This window comes from Xenopus laevis, chromosome 3S (assembly GCF_017654675.1).
Source record: "Xenopus laevis strain J_2021 chromosome 3S, Xenopus_laevis_v10.1, whole genome shotgun sequence".
NCBI lineage: Eukaryota > Metazoa > Chordata > Amphibia > Anura > Pipidae > Xenopus > Xenopus laevis.
In genome coordinates, this window is record NC_054376.1 from 15,219,456 (window position 1) to 15,238,232 (window position 18,777).

The window sequence follows — 18,777 nt, forward strand, 5'->3', positions numbered from 1 at the left end:
TTGTTTGTTTTTCAAATTAAAAAAAAACCCAAATCATTTTTTTTTTTTTTATTAAAACATCCACACTTGTTATAAACTTGTTTTAATGTTTCTGCTGCCTTGACAGGCATAGGAATAAGCATCCCATTCTGCACATAAACAAGATCTGGCATGATGCAAAGCTTGCCTCTCAGTGTCTAAAAATTGCACCTGACTGCTTGCTGTGGAATCCAAGATTGAAACAAAACACAATTTAAATAATTTCTATAGTGTAAGTGAAGTGTATGTTCATAGAACTGAATTTGGAATTATTTCTTTAGGCATCAGGCCCCCTTTAAACTACAACACTATTTACAGTGCAATATGTATTTATATATAGCCAACTAAGATGAAATTGTGAGTAGAGCAGGGAGAGATGGACTTGGGTTTTTTTCCAACTTATGTTAAATGATCCCTGTGGTTTCCGATAAAAAGGGCAACCATTTCTGAATGTTAAAGTTGTTAAAGTTTTTAATTAAGGCTAAGGGAAACTGACATCTGCCATAATAGCGGTCATATTAGACATTTCTATTTAAAGGAACAGTAACGTCAAAAAATGAAAGTGTTTAAAAGTAATAAATATTAGGGATGCACCAAATCCACTATTTTGGATTCGGCAGAACCCCCTAATCCTCTGCAAAAGATTCAGCCGATTACCGAACCGAATCAGATTCCTTATTTGCATATGCAAATTAGGGGAGGGAAGGGGAAAACATTTTTTACTTCCTTGTTTTGTGACAGTCATGTGATTTACCTCCCTGCCCTTATTTGCATATGCAAATTCGGATTCGGTTCAGCTGGGCAGAAGGATTCCGCCAAATCCTGCTGAAAAAGGCTGAATCCTGGATTCGGTGCATCCCTAATAAATATATAATTGTGTTTTTCTGCATTGGTAAAACTGCTGTGTTTGCTTCAGAAACACTACTATTGTTTAGAAGCTGCTGTGTGTGCGCTAAATATATAAACCCTCCCATTTTGACATTAACTTAGTCATTTGGGCTTACTTATAAAAGGTGCAGAAACAGTGTCTGTACCAGATATAAATATAAATGTATTTTTTTTTTCTGCACATACGTAGCCGATTCCATTGATTAAAAGGAACCCATGACAGCCCATCTCTGATCAGACACCAGTTCCCTATCCCTGCTTAAAGGGATGCTGTCATGATTTTTATGATGTTGTTTTTATTTCTAAATTACACTGCAAATAATTCACTCTACAGTATAAAATTTCATTCCTGAACCAGCAAGTGTATTTTTTTTTTAGTTGTAATATTGGTGTGTAGGTGCATCTCAGGTCACTTTGCCTGGTCATGTGCTTTCAGAAAGAGCCAGCACTTTAGGATGGAACTGCTTTCTGGCAGGCTGTTTTTTCTCCTAATCAATGTAACTAAATGTGTCCCAGTGGGACCTGGATTTTACTATTGAGTGCTGTTCTTAGATCTACCATGCAGCTGTTATCTTGTGTTAGGGAGCTGCTATCTGATAACCTTCCCATTGTTCTGTTCTTAGGCTACTGGGGGGGGGGGTTGAGATCACTCCAACTTGCAGTACAGCAGTAAAGCGTGACTGAAGTCAGAGCACAAGTCACATGACTGAGGGCAGCTGGGAAACTGACTATGTCTAGCCCCATTAGGCTACCTTCTTTTGGAAAGACTGTCTGGTTGCAGGATTTTAATTGCATGCTGGATTACTCACACATACAGTACCTTCAAATGCAAGTCGAGGTATTTTGTCTTAAGCTGTCATTATCATTTTTCAAACTGCAGAATCTGGCAGTTCCCAATATTTAAAATAGTAATAATGTATTACTGTATTAAATATTGTAACTATCCCAAAATGTAAATCCAGATGTCCACATCTGCATATGTAGTATGCATCTGTGGCAAGTTCAGGTATTTTAATAAAGGTATCTTTATAAAGGAGCTCACATTGAAATTAACCTTTAGTATAAGATAATCAGTGGGAGCTCTCCAGTTTGGAGCAGGAAATGAAAATGCCCTAAAGCATTTACATATAGTTATCAAGTAAGTTTTTTTAAAAAAGGAGCTAATTTGTATATTTATAAAAAATGTGATTTATTTTACGCAAGATTAACAGTGTCTATCTCTGTTCACAGACATTACACTATACCAGAGTATAGTGTAATGTCTGTGAACAGAGATAGACCCTGTTAATCTTGCGTAATTGACTTCAATTAGTCATTGACTTCAGTTATTTATGTAAAGTCCAAGGTAATGTCAAAACATTACCTTGGACTTTACATAAATAATTGAAGTCAGTGTCACAAATCGGCAGCTGTTACTTCACTTGCCTCAGCCAAAGCAATCACCATAGAACAGCATATCTAACTGTTGCTTTTGGATAGTTTTCTAACAAGACACCAGCAGGAGCATGCATTATAATACCTGACATTCAAATGTAGAAATGTAAATATGCAGACTGTCTGTGTTTTGTATACATAAACCGTGTTCCTCGTACCTATTTTAACTTATACTCTTATCTCTAAAAGAATGAAGCATTCCGATCCTATTGTGTCTGTTCTCTAATATGGTTTGACTGGGGCTTCTTTCTTCCTAGATTAATAAACTACTAGAGTATTACCAGCAACTGGCACAGAAGGAGAAGATTGAGAGGGATAGAAAAAAGCTGGTGCGCCGTCGCAACTATATGCCACTGGCATTTTCTGTAAGTGTCCTTGCTACTTAAACCACTACATTTTTCTTAGGCTTGAAACCTTTATAAAAAAAAAGAGTTGAAACTTAAAAAAAAAAAAAAAAGTGGGTGAAATTTGTTTGAGTGGCTATATTTCTGTTTATGAACACTAGGCGTGCTGTTACAACGGTAAATGCTGTTTGAATGGAAAATAAACCCTAATTAGCCTTTTTTGATGCTGTATTATCTCATAGTCAGATTATCAGATCTTTACCTGATTGATAAAACCAGGTAGTTGTCCAAAGGAAAGGGGCCCATGCTGTAGGTGTCCATGCAAGAAAAATAATCAAATATAAATTGGGAGGCCATTATTATATCCACATACCTGGGCCAATAAATTGCCAACACAGTCTGGAATAACTGAATCTGCTTCCAGTATCTGCCCACATATGGCTAGCTTTAGGTGGTTGATCCTTCTGCACATACATCTGTATTTATCATTTTTTTAACTGGCCAACCCTACCTATAATGGCAGAAGTTCTCTGCACACTAGCTCCCATGTGGGTTACATTACAGCCCTACATAAGATATTTGGATGCAGCAGCACACAGGTTGTAAATGATACTCCTGTAGAAGAAGCTTCTTAAGAATTTTGCTCTTTGTATACTCGTGAAGAAGTAGCAGATTCCTTACTCCAGGACAATAACCAGAATGTGCCATCCAGAGCAGTGACCCATAAAATATATATTTTATTTTGTATTACTGACCGATTTCAGAGGTAACTGTTTTCTGTTTTTACTTTGATTGCAAACTTTGGGATTTTGCTACAGCAACACACTATTCATGTGGCGGTAAGTTGCAAGGCTTTTTCTTCACTAGGTTCTGTTTAATATCTTGTAACAATGTGATATCACAATATGACACTTAATCTACAATAAACCTAAATCAAATATAAACGGGTTCTATTCTTATGTTCAAGTGCTCCATGTATTCATTACATTTGGGGGCTTAGGGCATCTGGGTACCTGAAATGCCAGGGCCTATTTTGATTCTCAGTCCAAACCTGCATTAAACAGTCTCTTATTCTCTAAATTAAAAAAAATTGGATACATTTATATATGTCCCAATACCAACAGTTGTGGACCATATCCACCTAAACCACCCTTAATCACTAAAAATGGTAATTCAATGATATGATTTATCATACATATAATTACAAATTGGCTGCCTACCTTAATATACCTCACTTATTAAAACAATAAATAGCTGTAATACATATGTTAAGTTTTATAATTATCAGGTTTATATTATTCAAGTAACAAAAATAGCTTTGGTGCCAGGGCCTATTTTGAATCCCAGTCTGGACCACTGTAAGTTTCCCATGGAATTCTCTATAGAATTTATCTGAACAACCCCATCTAGAGGAAATAATTAATGGTAATGGTATTTACATCTATGGAGAATGCTTCAGCACAGGCAAGCAATGTGGTATCATTACAGAGAGAAGACATTTTCTACAAAAGCAAAATCTAGGGTCACCAAACTGTATCTAACACTGAATCTGCGTCTCAAGCTAAAATGATTAAGAAACCTTGCCTAAAGAGCTTCGTGTCATTCATTTAATAAAGTTGCATCTTCAACTATCAACATTCATAAGCAAAAAAAATCTATCTAACTAGTTTGAAATTAGTGCAATGATGAATTTGTTCTTTTTTACAGGATAAGTATGGACGTGGAACAAGGCTCCAGCGCCAGAGGTCAGGGGCACCTATTACTGCCCTTGCTGGGCTGACGTAAGTTTGTATTCCTGCTAACTGAATCCCTAAAGTAGGGATTTAACATGAGGGTTTGATAAACAACTGCTCTTTTGCATTTTTATAGGGTTAATAAGTCATGTAAGAACAGCTGACTGGTCACTGATGGTGTTTGGCAGTTTTTTTCTGCCTACAATGTCTTTGGAAATGGACCTCACTGACCAAATAAGCATTTTGAAAACAACACTATTTTTGTTAACTTGAATAAACCTCTAGATTTGATCATGTTTAGTAAGTTCCATAAATCAATATTCTAATTATTATTGCAAATTATTATTTTTTATTTCCAGTCTTAAAGAAGGGGAAGACCAGAGAGAGATAAAGATTGAGTCAGCACAAGCTGTTGAAGAAGTTGAACCATTACCAGAAGATTATTACACCAGGCCTATCAATTTAACTGAAGGTACTCTTTGAATTTTAAATCTCAACACCCCTAATTATGTAGATTAATAGCAGTAGTTTTAACTGCATTTATTCAGCTGTATATGATTGCCGAACCTGAATTCTATAATCCATTCTGTGCTAGAATGTGCTTCCTCTTAGCTGTATACACATATACAGGCAGGTTAATTGGGCTCCTGTGGAAACTGTATAGTGTGTGTTGTGTCAACATAAGACTTTTATCTACGCTGGGCCATTGTGATTGAATGCATGTTATGTAAGCACTATTTAAGACAATAATAGAGTCTTGTCTGATAACAGTTACCACTCTGGATCAGCGCTTGCTACAACCAGACTTCCAGCCCATATGTGCCTCACAGCTGCATCCTCGTCATAAACATCTCTTAATTAAGCGATCGCTGCGATGCAGGGTGAGTAACTAATGTTCAAGTTCATTAATAATTTAACTTCAATTTTCTTATTATAGTAAATAATTTGTTTCTTTTTCTCTCCCTATAACCAGAAATGTGAACATAATTTGAGCAAGCCTGAATTTAACCCAACATCTATCAAGTTTAAGATCCAGCTGGTGGCCCTGTAAGTTGATTGGTCTTGAGTGTTAGGTGACTGTGAAAAGCTAGCCAAACTTGGTGAGATTGTGTTGTGCAGATCTTAATATTTCTTATAATAAATAATATCTTGAAAATAGCAGCCCCCCCCCTCTCCGTAATGTACTAGATCTAATGATTTAAATGTTTAACTTTAATTCATGGTTAATATGAACCAATGCTACTTCATGTACATTGCTGGAAATGTATGTTATGCCCACTTTGTTGGGTAATTATTATGCTAATTGTATTCCAGTGTAGACAGGGTTGTGTAGATTTGTCCTAGGTTTTTTGGGTTAATAACTATAGTTTAAGCAACTTGCACCGAGTCACTAAATTATCTACCCACAACCCTGCATGATCTAGTGTATTGTGTTCTTTTGAATTCATTGGTTTTAACTGAATTTATAGGTTATTCTCCACGGCTTTACTTTTAAAGAAAAGGCTACGTTTGATATTAAGTGCACTCAATTTCCTAATAATGTTTAGACTTTGGTCTGGGTGTTGAGCCCCCCCCATGTTTTAAAAAGTAAAACATGGGGGGGGAGGAAAGGCCGCCTCCTTAGTGCAGAGTGTGCAATTGCGTGCCTTAGGCAAGAATCTCAACTTTTCTCCTTGCAGCAGTTGCAAGGTGCAAATGCAGATGACATTTACTGATTTCCCCTTGGAACATTAGTTTAAGGTTTGACTTGTCATGCTAAAGCTGACCTTAATGTTTCCAGATTTGGTCAGGTCGTTTGGCCACTTTTTAAATATACTGCCAAATGATATGTGCATGTGACAGGTGCGTTGCAAATGTTTAGAGGAATAGCTGCCCTTTTTTTATTGATCATACAATCTGAAACCTTAAGGTCTGTGGATACTTTGAAAACCAAACATCAAAAAATGAAAGTGCTTTAAAGTAATTAAACTATAATGTACTGTTGTGTTGCGCTGGTAAAACTGGTTTGCTTCAGAAAGACAACTATAGTTTATATAAACTAGCTGCTGTGTGGGGGGCAGCCATTCAAAGCTGAAAAAGGAGAAAGGCACAGGATACACAGCAGATAACTTCTGAAGAATCCCATTGTATGGAAAAGAGCTTATCTGTTATCTGCCATGTATCCTGTGCTTGAATGGCTGCCCCCATGGCTACACAGCAGCTTGTTTATATAAACTATAGTAGTCTTTCTGAAGCAATCACACAGCTTTTTACCATTGCATGTTAATGGTTTATTATTGTTACGCTCTGTAGGTATAGGAGCCCAAGGATTGTCAGAATTACCCTTTAGGTGTAGTCTGAGAGCCCTACCTTACTCTTGTTTTTACCGACACCCTTTTGGGTACCCTGAACTTTCTGCTGCGGAACAGACACGGAACCACAACACGGCCAAGGTAATCAGAGTCGTGGAACAAAAGGATCAGGCAAGAGACTAAGTTGTAGACAGACGAAAGGTCAAAAGGTAGGCGGCAGGGTATGGAGGGCCGAAGACAGGCAAAAGGTCAAATCCAGAACATCAACAAGTAATGCTTTAGCGGAAGTCAGAAACCTGAGAACCAGCTCTGGCAATGAAAACAAACTAAAAGCGCCTTTTACTTTTGAATTTAGCAACAATGCGCCGTGATTGCACATGGGCGCTGATGACTTTATCTTGCACGCGCGTTTCGCCTGCTTGCGAGCAGAGGAAAACGGGGACTGTCGCTTCTAAAGGTAGCAGCGCGTGCCCGTCTCCCGGCACGTCTTACAATTTTATCTTGGTTAAAACACTTTCATTTTTTGGTGTTTCTGTTCCTTTAAACCTGGAGGTTTCTGTAACTGACTGATTTCATTAAAACAGTGGAGAAATATGGTAATAGCATTAAACAAGTGAGCCTCTTTTACTGTTTGCCTTTGCAGGAGCTATGTTCCAGAAGTAAGGATTATGTCTATCCCCAATCTGCGTTACATGAAGGTCAGTACCAATACAGAATTGTTTATTATTATTTCACAGAAAGAAATAAAGATTTCATGGACTTCCCTTCTCGCTGTTTCTGAGTGTCCTGCCATTCAGTTACTAACACTCCCCTTTTTAAGAATGTTTCATTAGATTGCCCTTTTACAGTTAACCCTAGACTTGTTCGGTAACAGAGCATTTTTTCTGGCAATGTCTCAGTAATTTTTTTTATAACTTTCGGGTCATAGGCTTGTGACATAAATGATGGGGTTGGCTGTGGGTGCACATAACTCCACAATATTTCTCTGCATAATAAGTGTATGTGATTGTGTATTCTCAGATTATCTTAAATGTGTTTTGCTGTTTTAGGAGAGCCAGGTCCTTTTAACCTTAACTAACCCAGTGGAGAACCTCACTCATTTGAACATTCTCCCATGTGAGGAGGGGGACCAAGATGACATCAACAGCTCAGCAAAGGTAACATATCAGGACAAAGGGAACTAAAAAAAAGATACAATTCACCTTGGCATGTCTACATTAATTTTCTCTGATTATCAATGGGTAATCGGCCCTTTTTAACACTGACCTTATTTGCACAATTTTAAGTCGAGATATCTTCAGCAAGATCTGGAGAATTACTGTAGAGAATGTGTCAGCAGATTGTGATACTTTATCTCCACTCACTGTAGGTGATTTTACCAAGCAAGGAGCTGATTCTAGCAGGAAAAGATGCTGCCGCAGAGTATGATGAGCTGGCTGAACCACAAGATTTCCAGGATGATCCAGAGTAAGCATTCAGACCCAGTTTCCTTTTATTTTACCTTTACAATGGCTCTAAAATGTTTGAGGGCTAGTAACCCACAAAAATTAGCTGCTACTTGCCTATTAATTGCTGTGGGTTACTAGGTGGAAACTTTGTGGGGCAAAATTGCCCCCCTGCAAGTAGCACATAAAACAATCTGAATCTGATTGGTTGCCATGCATTACTATTCAGATACAGGTTTGCCAGTGCATATAAATCAACCCAGCTTGACCTTTATTACATTCACTCGTTAATTTAGTAACTTTGATTGAAGATCAGATTGAAAAAAATAGATATCAGTCGAGGTTAATCTTTTAGCTATATATCTGTATAAAACCTGCCTAACTGCTGGTTGATCCAGAGTAAAGCTGGCCATAGACGCAAAGATCTGATCGTACGAATCAAGGATTTTCGGACCGTGTGGAGAGTCCCAACATTTTTCGTCTGGCAGAGATCAGTGGTTTGGTCGATCGGACAGGTTAAAAGATTTCTGTCTGCCGCCGATAATATCTCTGCATGTATTGCCGATCATACGATTTTCAGTGGGAGACTGTCACTAGCTTTTGTCGGACATAACTTTCGTACGATTGCTGTCGGGGACATCGGCTGATCTGTTCTTTTCTACTTCATTTGATCCGAATGGTTAGTGGCAGGTCTGGAGATGGGGAAGTCCGTTCGTTCGGTGATTTGTACGATTGGAACTTTGCGTCTATGGCCAGCTTTAGTCAAAAACACACTCTCCATGTGGATTTGGCTGCATTATTTATTGCACATTCATTAATGATTTCCAGGCTATGTGCTCTAAAGTGTTGGTTCTCTGCTGCTAGGTAATTGATTTATATAAAAAATGACAACTCAGATAATGCCCACTCTCTCAATACTCTTTATTCTGTAGTCTTGTCCTAATGAATGCTGCTAAAGTGTTTTCTTTCTTTTCACCAGTGTTGTTGCCTTTAGGAAGGCCAATAAAGTTGGTGTTTTCATCAAAGTCATGCCTCTTCAAGAAAAAGGAAAAGTGATAGTGAGTTTTAAGCTTAAACATGACTTCCGAAACCTGGCAGCCCCTATCCGACCTCTTGAAGACAGCGAATCCAGTTCTGAGGCAGTCTGGCTTACTCATCATGTGGAGCTTGACCTGGGGCCTGTAGTCCCACCTGCTCAGTAAGGTGCTAAATAGCTGGCACCTGCACAGGAGCAGCTAACTGGGGCCTCCTTCTCCAGCACTGACAGGCTAAGGTGGCGTTACCAGTGGTTTAGGCAGCCATACAGCCATACAGAGTGGTGTTTGTCTAACAGGAAACAATGGGAGGATGCTAGTGTGTTTGCCAGTGGCATATCTTGTCTGTCCTTTAATGGAAATCTTTAACTCTGGTAGGAACAATGTAGTTATGCCATACATGTTCTTGTTAAACTGCAAACATCAATATGCTAAACAGCCCACAAAGATCTGCACCTCCCACACGTAACTTTCTTCTTAGTATTTATACAGTGTAAATATACAAAATACATATGCTATGCTTGAGCAATCTCCTAAGAATCTCCTTACTTTGCTAGTTTCTCTATATCTGGGATATAGGACCATAGTTCATGTAACATGGCACTTACCAACAGGCATATATTTTGTTATTAACCCCTTGTCTGTGGGTGAAAAAAATAAAACATGAGCTTGCCATTTTGCAATAACTCGGATATACAGTATTAATGCCTACTGCCTGAATTCTTCTGCCTATTTTATGTCCCAGCTTCTTTTAAATGGGAATGATGTTAGTACCTAACAGTAAAGATGTCTCATTTAAGGAATACACTATAATAGATATCAATGCATAGGCTCCATTATTTTTTTTTAAAAAAATATTGCGAATGTTACTCAAACCACCAGTCGATAGGAGTCCATATTTTTTTTTTCTTTCTATTAGTAAAGCTTATTCAAATATGAGGCATGCCACTTTGCACATAAATAGATAAGTCAGTTAAGTACTTAAATTGTTCTAGTAATGTGACTTTATGGGGATGTTACAAGTAGAGGGAAAATCCTCACCTTTGCCTCTTAACACTATAAATTAGAAATGTGCTTTGCGGTAGTAGAGAAGATTTATTACACTTAAGATGTGTAGTGTTAGCTAACATGCACAATGGCTTCTTACTAATACCAATCACATGTATGATAAACCAGTTTATAATCTGTGACCATTTGCATTGTATACCAATTTTCAAGAATTAGTAATTATGTACTCCAGTGCTAGGATAATGCAGACCACCTTGCTATGGTATGGTTGGTACTGTCTAATATATAGTGCCTGAACTTGAAAATAAGAAATGATTTTTCCTTTCGGTGAGCACCGTTTCACCACACAGGTTCACTTGCTCTCTGCCAATAGCCAATATGTAGGTGTAACAAATAGACCGGCAATCGGCAGTGATGTTGTACAGAACTCCCACTGCTTGCTAGTTGTTTTTTTTTTTTTGCTTTCAGTATTTCAGTATCTAGCTTTAACTCACCTGTAAAGGTGGCCATACACAGGCAGACTTAAGCTGCCGGTATCGGTCCTTTAGACGGATTCGCCAATTTATCTGCTAGTATATGGGATCTTCCGACTGGTCTCCCCGATCGATATCTGGGCAAGATATCAATAGAGGAGGTTTGATTTTTCTGGTGATTGAGGACCACATCGGCTAGTTGATGCAGTCCTACAACCAGTCGGCGCCCATTCTCTTCGTTGTAATCCTGCCGTTGGTGGGCATATCGGGGAAAGATACGCTTGTTTGGCGAGGATCTTATCGTGTATGGCCACCTAAACCCTTCATGGCCCTTCAGGTTGTACAGTCTGGTTTTTGGTTCAGATACCAAGTGATCAGCTCATTCCAGGTTGGTCGTTTGTGTGTGTGTACAATACATTCGTTTACGGTATATGTCTATAAAATGCCTTAATGCTGCTAAACCACAGCCATGTCTCAGGCTGCTCAACCTTCTTGAAATTAGGTCAAGATAAAGATTGGGGATACTGAATAGAATTAATAATGTAATTCCTTTCTAATTGTTAGTGTCTACAGATTAGGTGGGGTGAATTTATAATGAAATGCATTGCATAGATATTGATAACAACACCGTAAACCATGTAAAAACACCATAAATATAAATTATAAAGTTGTGCTATGGTTTTGTGTGAATATGTGGCCAAATCCAGATGTAACAATTGTTTGCATGTAGTGGCAATGCATTTAACACAACATTTTACCCCAGTTTTCATTCCATTTTAATGGTTGAAATAATGGTTTAGTTTTTGGCATTGGCCTAGTGTAGAAGAAAACAATCCCAACTATTATCTTGCAATGGATTTCTGGTAAGGGACTATTTCTTCTATTGTGATCAGGATGGAGTTATGTTAACAGCATTAATAGCAAAACCTGAATTTACCCGCCAAAGGCAGTTCGCGCGAACATTCTTTCTATTTACCGTATTAAAGCCTGGGCGAGTAGGTTTGCGCATATTGTCTTATATGTACCCATGTATGCATAAAAGAATACATTTTGGGGCCGATTCACTAACTTCAAGTGAAGGATTCGAAGTTAAAAAACTTCGAATTTCGAAGGTTTTTTTTGGGCTACTTCGACCATCGAATGGGCTACTTCGATCTTCGACTACGACTATCGAAGGATTCGAAGTAAAAATCGTTCGACTATTCGAAGTCGAATAGTCGAAGTACTGTCTCTTTAAAAAAAAACTTCGACCCCCTAGTTCGCCATCTAAGAGCTACCGAAGTCAATGTTACCTTCCCCATAGGCTTGGCTAACTTTTTTTGATCGAAGGATATTCCTTCGATCGTTGGATTTAAATCCTTCGAATCGTTCGTTTCGAAGGATTTTATCTTTCGATCGAAGGAATTATCCTTCGATCGTTCGATCAAATTATCTGCGCTAAATCCTTCGACTTCGATATTCGAAGTCGAAGGATTTTAGTTCCTAGTCGAATATCGAGGGTTAATTAACCCTCGATATTCGACCCTTAGTGAATCGGCCCCTTTATGTATAATTATTGGACTGTCCAATTCTTGTGTACAACATTTTTCTGTAATTAGGAGTACTGGCTTAATACGTCACAATAAACCTAATCGATAAATCTAGAAATAATGAAGCTTATGCAGTATTAGTCTGGGAGTACGCAAGCTCCTCAGTGAGGGTTTCCAGTAAGTCCCTGCAGCAGCCACAACAGACTGTGCATGTGCAATATTACCTACGCCATAGAACGGGGTGATCAAAATCAGAGATCTCGAACGCTTTAAACCTGGTAATATAAGATCAATAAAATGTTCAGGGGCCCCTATTGATTTAAAATGTGGTAATGTAAGGTCAGTAAAATGTTCTGGCCCCTATTGATTTATCCAGTGACAAATCCTTGTAACTGGGCAAATCTAAATCACACTTATACTAAAATAGGCACTTCACTCTTAGAAACTGTATTATATGTTAATATAAGTGTTCTGGTCATTAGACTAAGAATATAAGATGATGTGAACTCATGATTCTGCTCCTGTTTTTGCAGCAGGGTTGCAGTGTATTAGTGACGTACCACTGTACTCCAGTCTGCCATCCCAAGTTCCCATGCCTGTGTGTTTCAGTGTAATGTCATTGATATGTAGTAATAAAAGCAAATACAACTATGAGTGCATTTATTTTGGGATTAATCGACTGCTAAATACGTGTGAAGTTGACAATAATCCGTTTTCGCAGTTTGTTTCATTGTTAAGAAAACAGGTCATTCCTTTCAGAATGGATTATATTTTTTCAGGTTTGAAAAAAATGACAAAAATTGACACCGTGCTTTAGAAAGAATCCCTGAAATCATTTTCTTCCCACAGCCATTGAGTTTTCAGTCTCTGTTGATGTTGTAGAAGGATGTCCTCTCCTAGCTGCAATTATTTTTCCAGAATACAGCATGTAATGATAGGGCTTTCTTATTACTGTTGAGTGAGGTTCTCCTGGGGCCCCTCCCAAAGAGTTTCTTTTCATTAAGTTCATCGCTAATGGTGCAAGTTCAGACTGCAGCACCTGAAGGTCAGATTGAATTTGTCTTTGTTTAATGGAGGTTTCAACAAATTTTCTCCTGCATCTGTTACCAGGAAAATTGGCTGCAGTGTCACGGGCCTCACCTTGAGAACATGGAGATTTTTAGCCTTAAAGTGATACTGACACTAAAAATATTCTTTTCAAAATATTAAAAGTTACATATAAGTCATGCTGATCCTTTTTGCTGATGGGGCTGCTTTTGTAAGTAATTGTTACTTGAAATTCCTAAACCTGACTCTTTTGCCAACCTGACTGTCCCTTCTTAACTTGTCTGTTAGAGTTTCTAATACTAACAGACTACTGTTGCACAATTATGGCAGCCCCCTCATAGAGGAACATGGGGGTAAGAAAGGTAATGATAAAGCATCAGGCAAATACTTTTATGACAAAATTATAAATAGCATTCAAAGACAATGTTATGATCGATTATAAAAAAATTTTATTTTCTCGTGTCAGTATCACGCTCAGGTTCGGGGAGATTAGTCGCCCATTGACGAATCTCCTCTTCTTCGGGACGACTAGTCTCCCCGATCTGTAATCTGTCCGCTTTGTTTTCCAAAGTTGCCTCACGAGGAACCTTCGTATGACTTCGGAAAACGAATCCCGCCGGCAATTTAGATTCTAAATCGGAAGGCAGTTCGGGGATATTAGTCGCCCCAAAGAAGAGGCGATTTATTGCCGGGCGACTAAATCTCACGGAATCTGAGCGTGTGTCTCTGCCCTAAGATTGTTCGTGTCTTCATAAAGATTTTCTGTCTAACCTCAATTTTGTGCTTTTCTTTGTTTTCTCTAGATTTAGTGTTGTGCACACTATTCAGACTGGAAAAATGTCTGTTCTTATATTGTTGGTGCCCTCAACTTATCACAAGTGAATTTAATTACAAATGAATGAAAAATTATCCGCTTAAAGGGATACTGTCATGGGAAAAAAATTGACAAAATGTCTAGCCCCATGTCAGATTTCAAAATTGAATATAAAAAAATCTGTTTGCTCTTTTGAGAAATGGATTTCAGTGCAGAAGTTTGCTGGAGTAGCACTATTAACTGATGCGTTTTGAAAAACATGTTTTCCGATGACAGGATCCCTTTAAATTATAAATATTTCTTACAACTGATAAACATGCCGCTGCTTCCATCCAGTCCTTTTTTAAAACCCTAGGTGGCATAATGAGATAAGATTTAATACATTTTTCCATTTTTTGGTCTTCTGTGACAAGCAAAATAAATATGGGAATACCATAGTATTGCTTTTTCAGGTGTGTTATTTGAAACAAACTGCAAAGGTTCCAAAAGGTGCTACAACTGTACATTGACTTTAATTCTGTTCTGAAGAGCTTGCCAGTTATCATGTTAGAGTTATGAGCCAATCAGATCTCCGGATGTTGTATCTGCAAATGAAGAAATAAGAAGAGTCCCAGCCCATTTGCCTCATTTGGATTGAAATTATCAATCAAACTAGTAACAAAGAAAGCTATGCAGGCCATGTGTTAGAGTCCTGCATTGGGTTATGTACCCGTGGAATACCCACAAAGCATTGAGGTTACAGGTGGAAAGTCCCAGATTCCCTGACCGTGTGGGTGGTCTGAGGGTACACTGCCTGTGTTCCCGAGTTGACTGCAGGAATATTGTGGGTCAGTGGGACCTGGTTGGCCATGGGTCTGCTCAACTGGACCCGCATAGGACTCTACCATAGCTTTTTGATGGAAAGTGCACAGACTATGCCTCTGTATTACACTACTTGATATCTAGGTTATATTGCAAAAGAAAAAGATGACATTATTTTGTTTGGCTGAGCGAAGTTCCTTTCTTTGAAAGAAAATAAATTACAGCTAATGCTGGATAACTGATGTAATAACGAGGATTTGGCATTGGGATAATACAACTGGGGTAAGATCTTTATGAATTATATATCAGAGACAATCATAATAATTATTTTTGAGTAGAGATTTGGATGTATTGTAGACAGCTCATACTAATCTAATCTAATTCCATTATTTTTGTGGTCAAAATGACCGTGCCACAATGTCTTTTAGGTATGTGTGCGCCATACAACTTTCTGCTGAAGACCAATGGACAGGGAGAATATGTTTTTGTCACAGATGTGGGTACAAATTAATACCTTAGAACTCATCAACTTGCTCCAGTTTCACTGCTACGAGGACATAATATTTATTTATAGTTAAGAGCATCTTGCTCTTGTCGTTTAAGCTCCAGTGATCTGTACTTTCGGAAACTTGGTCTGGTTAGATAAAAGGATTTTGGATAGTAGTTAATCCTTGTTCTCTCTTCAGATTGTCCACATCTTGTCTGGACAAAGTTACATGGTTATATCGGGTTGAAAAAAGACAAAGTCCATCAAGTTCAACCCCTCCAAATGAAAACCCAGCATCCATACACACACCCCTTCATACCCTCACATAAATTATATATACCCATATCTATACTAACTATAGAATTTAGTATCACAATAGCCTTTGATATTATGTCTGTTCAAGAAATCATCCAAGCCTCTCTTATAGTCATTAACTGAATCAACATCACCCAGCAGTGTATTCCACAACCTCACTGTGAAGAACCCCCTACGTTGCTTCAAATGAAAGTTCTTTTCCTCTAGTCTGAAGGGGTTGCCCTCTGGTACGGTGATCCTCTTTATGGTTAAAAGGGTCCCTGCTATTTGTCTATAATGTCCTCTAATGTACTTGTAAAGTGTAATCATGTCCCCTCACAAGCGCCTTTTTTTCCAGAGAAAACAACCCCAACCTTGACAGTCTACCCTCATAATTTGTCTTCCTTCCCTCTAACCTCCAGAGCCTGATCTGAGCAACTTGCAAGACTATCCTAATTGATCTTGGTTGGTGTGACCAGGCTAGACATGTTATTCACCTTTTAGGAGGTTCAGGGTGTGAATCCTCAAATATAGCTAAATTATGCAATGTGCAGTAAGTCTGTAAGGGTAGAGTATACAAAGATCGACCTATGACCGCAGTGACAATTGAATTATTTTGATTTGGGCAATTATATTTTTTTTGCTATAGCCTCCTATCCATGGTAACCTGTTTGTAAACACTACACTTCATTGCCACATGGGGAAATCTAATGTGCATAATTGTACATTATGTCTGAGGGCATGGGGGAGTAGGGCCCTTTATACATTCCTCTGTAATATTGACCTTGTGTTATATCATATGAACCTAGGTATAACAGTAAATCTTTTGCTTATAGGCGTAATAAACTTTCTACAAATGCATACCTCCCAACATTTTGGAACTAGAAAGAGGGATAAAAAAAAGTTGGCGCACGTACCGTGGTGAACATTTTTTGACCATGCCCATTTTTGTGGTTACACCCCCTAATTACCATGTTCATTTTACAAAATTTGCCAGGTTATGAAAGTTTGAACATATTTCTGTGTTTTTTTCAGTTATGACAGTTTTGCTAATGAAGGTGAATTGCCCTTTAAAGGATAAGTAAACTTTTGCAATGTTTATTATTTATTTTTTTAATTCCAAGATATTAAATGAATACTGTCATGGAAAAACATGTTTTTTTCCAAAACACATCAGTTAATAGTGCTGCTCCAGCAGACTTCTGCACTGAAATCCATTTTTCAAAAGAGCAAACAGGTTTTTTTTTATATTCAATTTTGAAGTCTGACATGGGGCTAGACATTTTGTCAGTTTCCCAGCTGCCCCAGTCATGTGACTTGTGCCTTCACTTTAGGATGGAACTACTTTCTGGGAGGCTGTTATTTCTCCGTCTTAAGGCCACTGAATCAGTCTCATTGGGACTTGGCTTTAAATATTAAGTGCTGTTCTTAGATCTTCCAGGAAGTTGTTATCTTGTGTTAGGGAGCTGCTATCTCGTTACCGTCCCTTTGTTCTGTTGTTAGGCTGCTGGGGGGGGGGAAGGGAGGGGGGTGATATCACTCCACCTTGCAGTAAAGAGTGATTGAAGTTCATCAGAGCACAAGTCACATGACTGGAGGCAGCTGGTAAATTGACAATATGTCTAGCCCCATGTCAAATTTCAAAATTGAATATAACAAAATGTGTTTGCTCTTTTGAAAATGTATTTCAGTGCAGAAAAACATGTTTTCCCATGACAGTATTCCTTTAAAGAATTCATGTACTATTAACATCAATGAATTTTGTTACAACAGCGCCACCTGCTGGTCATTTTCCAACCAGTCTGACCACCAAGTAGTCAAGGAAGTTGTCAGGAGAAAGAAAGAGGTTGCCCTAATGTTTTTCTGCTTAGAAACAAAATTAGAAACCTTTCTCACATCTTTCCTAAGTAGAAGAACATCAGTGCAACCTCTTTCTCTTGACAACTTCCTTGACTTACTTGGTGGTCAGACTGGTGGAAAACTGACCAGCAGGTGGTGCTGTTGTAACAAAAGTCATTCATATTAACAGTACATGTATCCCTTAATATCTTGGAATGAAAAAAATAATGATGAATCTGCATTGCAAATGTTCTTAGAATAGCACCCTCATCAATTTTACATTCACATATTTTTAAGGTTTACTTGTCCTTTAGCAGTGAGTTTAACTTCTCCCAAGAGACCTCTTTATCTAAATTGTTACAATTACTTGGGGGCCCATTCACTAAGGGTCGAAGTGAATTTTCGAATTCAAAAACTTCGAATTTCAAAGTAATTTTTGGGTACATCGACCATCGAATAGGCCAAAATTTGAATTGAAAATACTTCACAAATTCAACCATTCGAAAATCGAAGTACCGTCTCTTTAAAAAACTTTGAATTCGAAACTTCAACACCTTAAACCTGCCGAATTGCTGTTTAGTCTATGGGGGACCTCCTATAAACTTTCTGAGTGTTTGGCTAAGTTTTGAGTAGTCAAAGTATTTTTTTTTTTAAATCGTTCAATTCAAATGATTTAATCGATTGATCGAATGATTTTTACTTCCGTTTTCATCAAAGAAATAATTAGACTATCGAATTATCAAATTTGATGGTCGAATCTTGAAGTTTTTTAACTTCGAAATTCGACCCTTATTTGCTTATCTCAAAATTGTTACAAAAGCTTAGTTGCACCTGGTGGCTGTTCTGGGTTTTCTGCCAGAAGCCAATTAAGTTAGAAACTTTGTATCTTCTTTCTGGCTGTTCAGTGTAGAGAAAGTCTGGACTTTTCAGTACAAATGTGGGACTGCTGGTTGAGCTGTCAAAACTGACACTGTCCCGCCAAAAAACGGGACAGTTGGGTGGTATGCTAATGCATAAGCTTCTTCATGATGTGGGCCACCTGTCACTGCTCTGTGGACATATGCAGGGCAGCCATCAGGGGGGGAGAGTTGTAGGGGGCCCTGAGGGTAAGGGGGGCCTGGCCATGCCACACTTAATTGATTAGCCGGGCCCCCCCATCTTTCTGAGAGCTGCTGACTTCGGGAACGCATGGACGTTTAAGGGGCCCTGGCCACCAATTTTCTCATAATGTGGGTGGGGGGGCCTGGCCACCAATTGTTTTTTTCTCATGTGGGGTCCTAGCCACCAATATTTTTTAA

At 38.3% G+C, this 18,777-nt stretch overlaps 1 protein-coding gene across 3 annotated transcripts in view; it reads left to right on the top strand.

Annotated features, from left to right (window-relative positions):
* Positions 1-9,888, top strand: part of dctn4.S (dynactin subunit 4 S homeolog) — a 19,902-nt gene extending 10,014 nt beyond the window's left edge. For 2 of the 3 annotated variants that reach the window (XM_018254947.2, XM_018254945.2), the window contains exons 5-14: positions 2,598-2,705; positions 3,503-3,523; positions 4,392-4,465; positions 4,777-4,889; positions 5,189-5,298; positions 5,391-5,464; positions 7,352-7,406; positions 7,758-7,865; positions 8,078-8,175; positions 9,133-9,888. In XM_018254947.2, coding sequence (XP_018110436.1) covers positions 2,598-2,705; positions 3,503-3,523; positions 4,392-4,465; positions 4,777-4,889; positions 5,189-5,298; positions 5,391-5,464; positions 7,352-7,406; positions 7,758-7,865; positions 8,078-8,175; positions 9,133-9,355 — 984 coding nt within the window. In that variant the 3' untranslated portion in view covers positions 9,356-9,888. The remainder of the gene's footprint in view (positions 1-2,597; positions 2,706-3,502; positions 3,524-4,391; positions 4,466-4,776; positions 4,890-5,188; positions 5,299-5,390; positions 5,465-7,351; positions 7,407-7,757; positions 7,866-8,077; positions 8,176-9,132) is intronic. The other variant, XM_018254946.2, reaches the window with a different exon arrangement.
* The last annotated feature ends 8,889 nt before the right edge of the window (positions 9,889-18,777 follow it).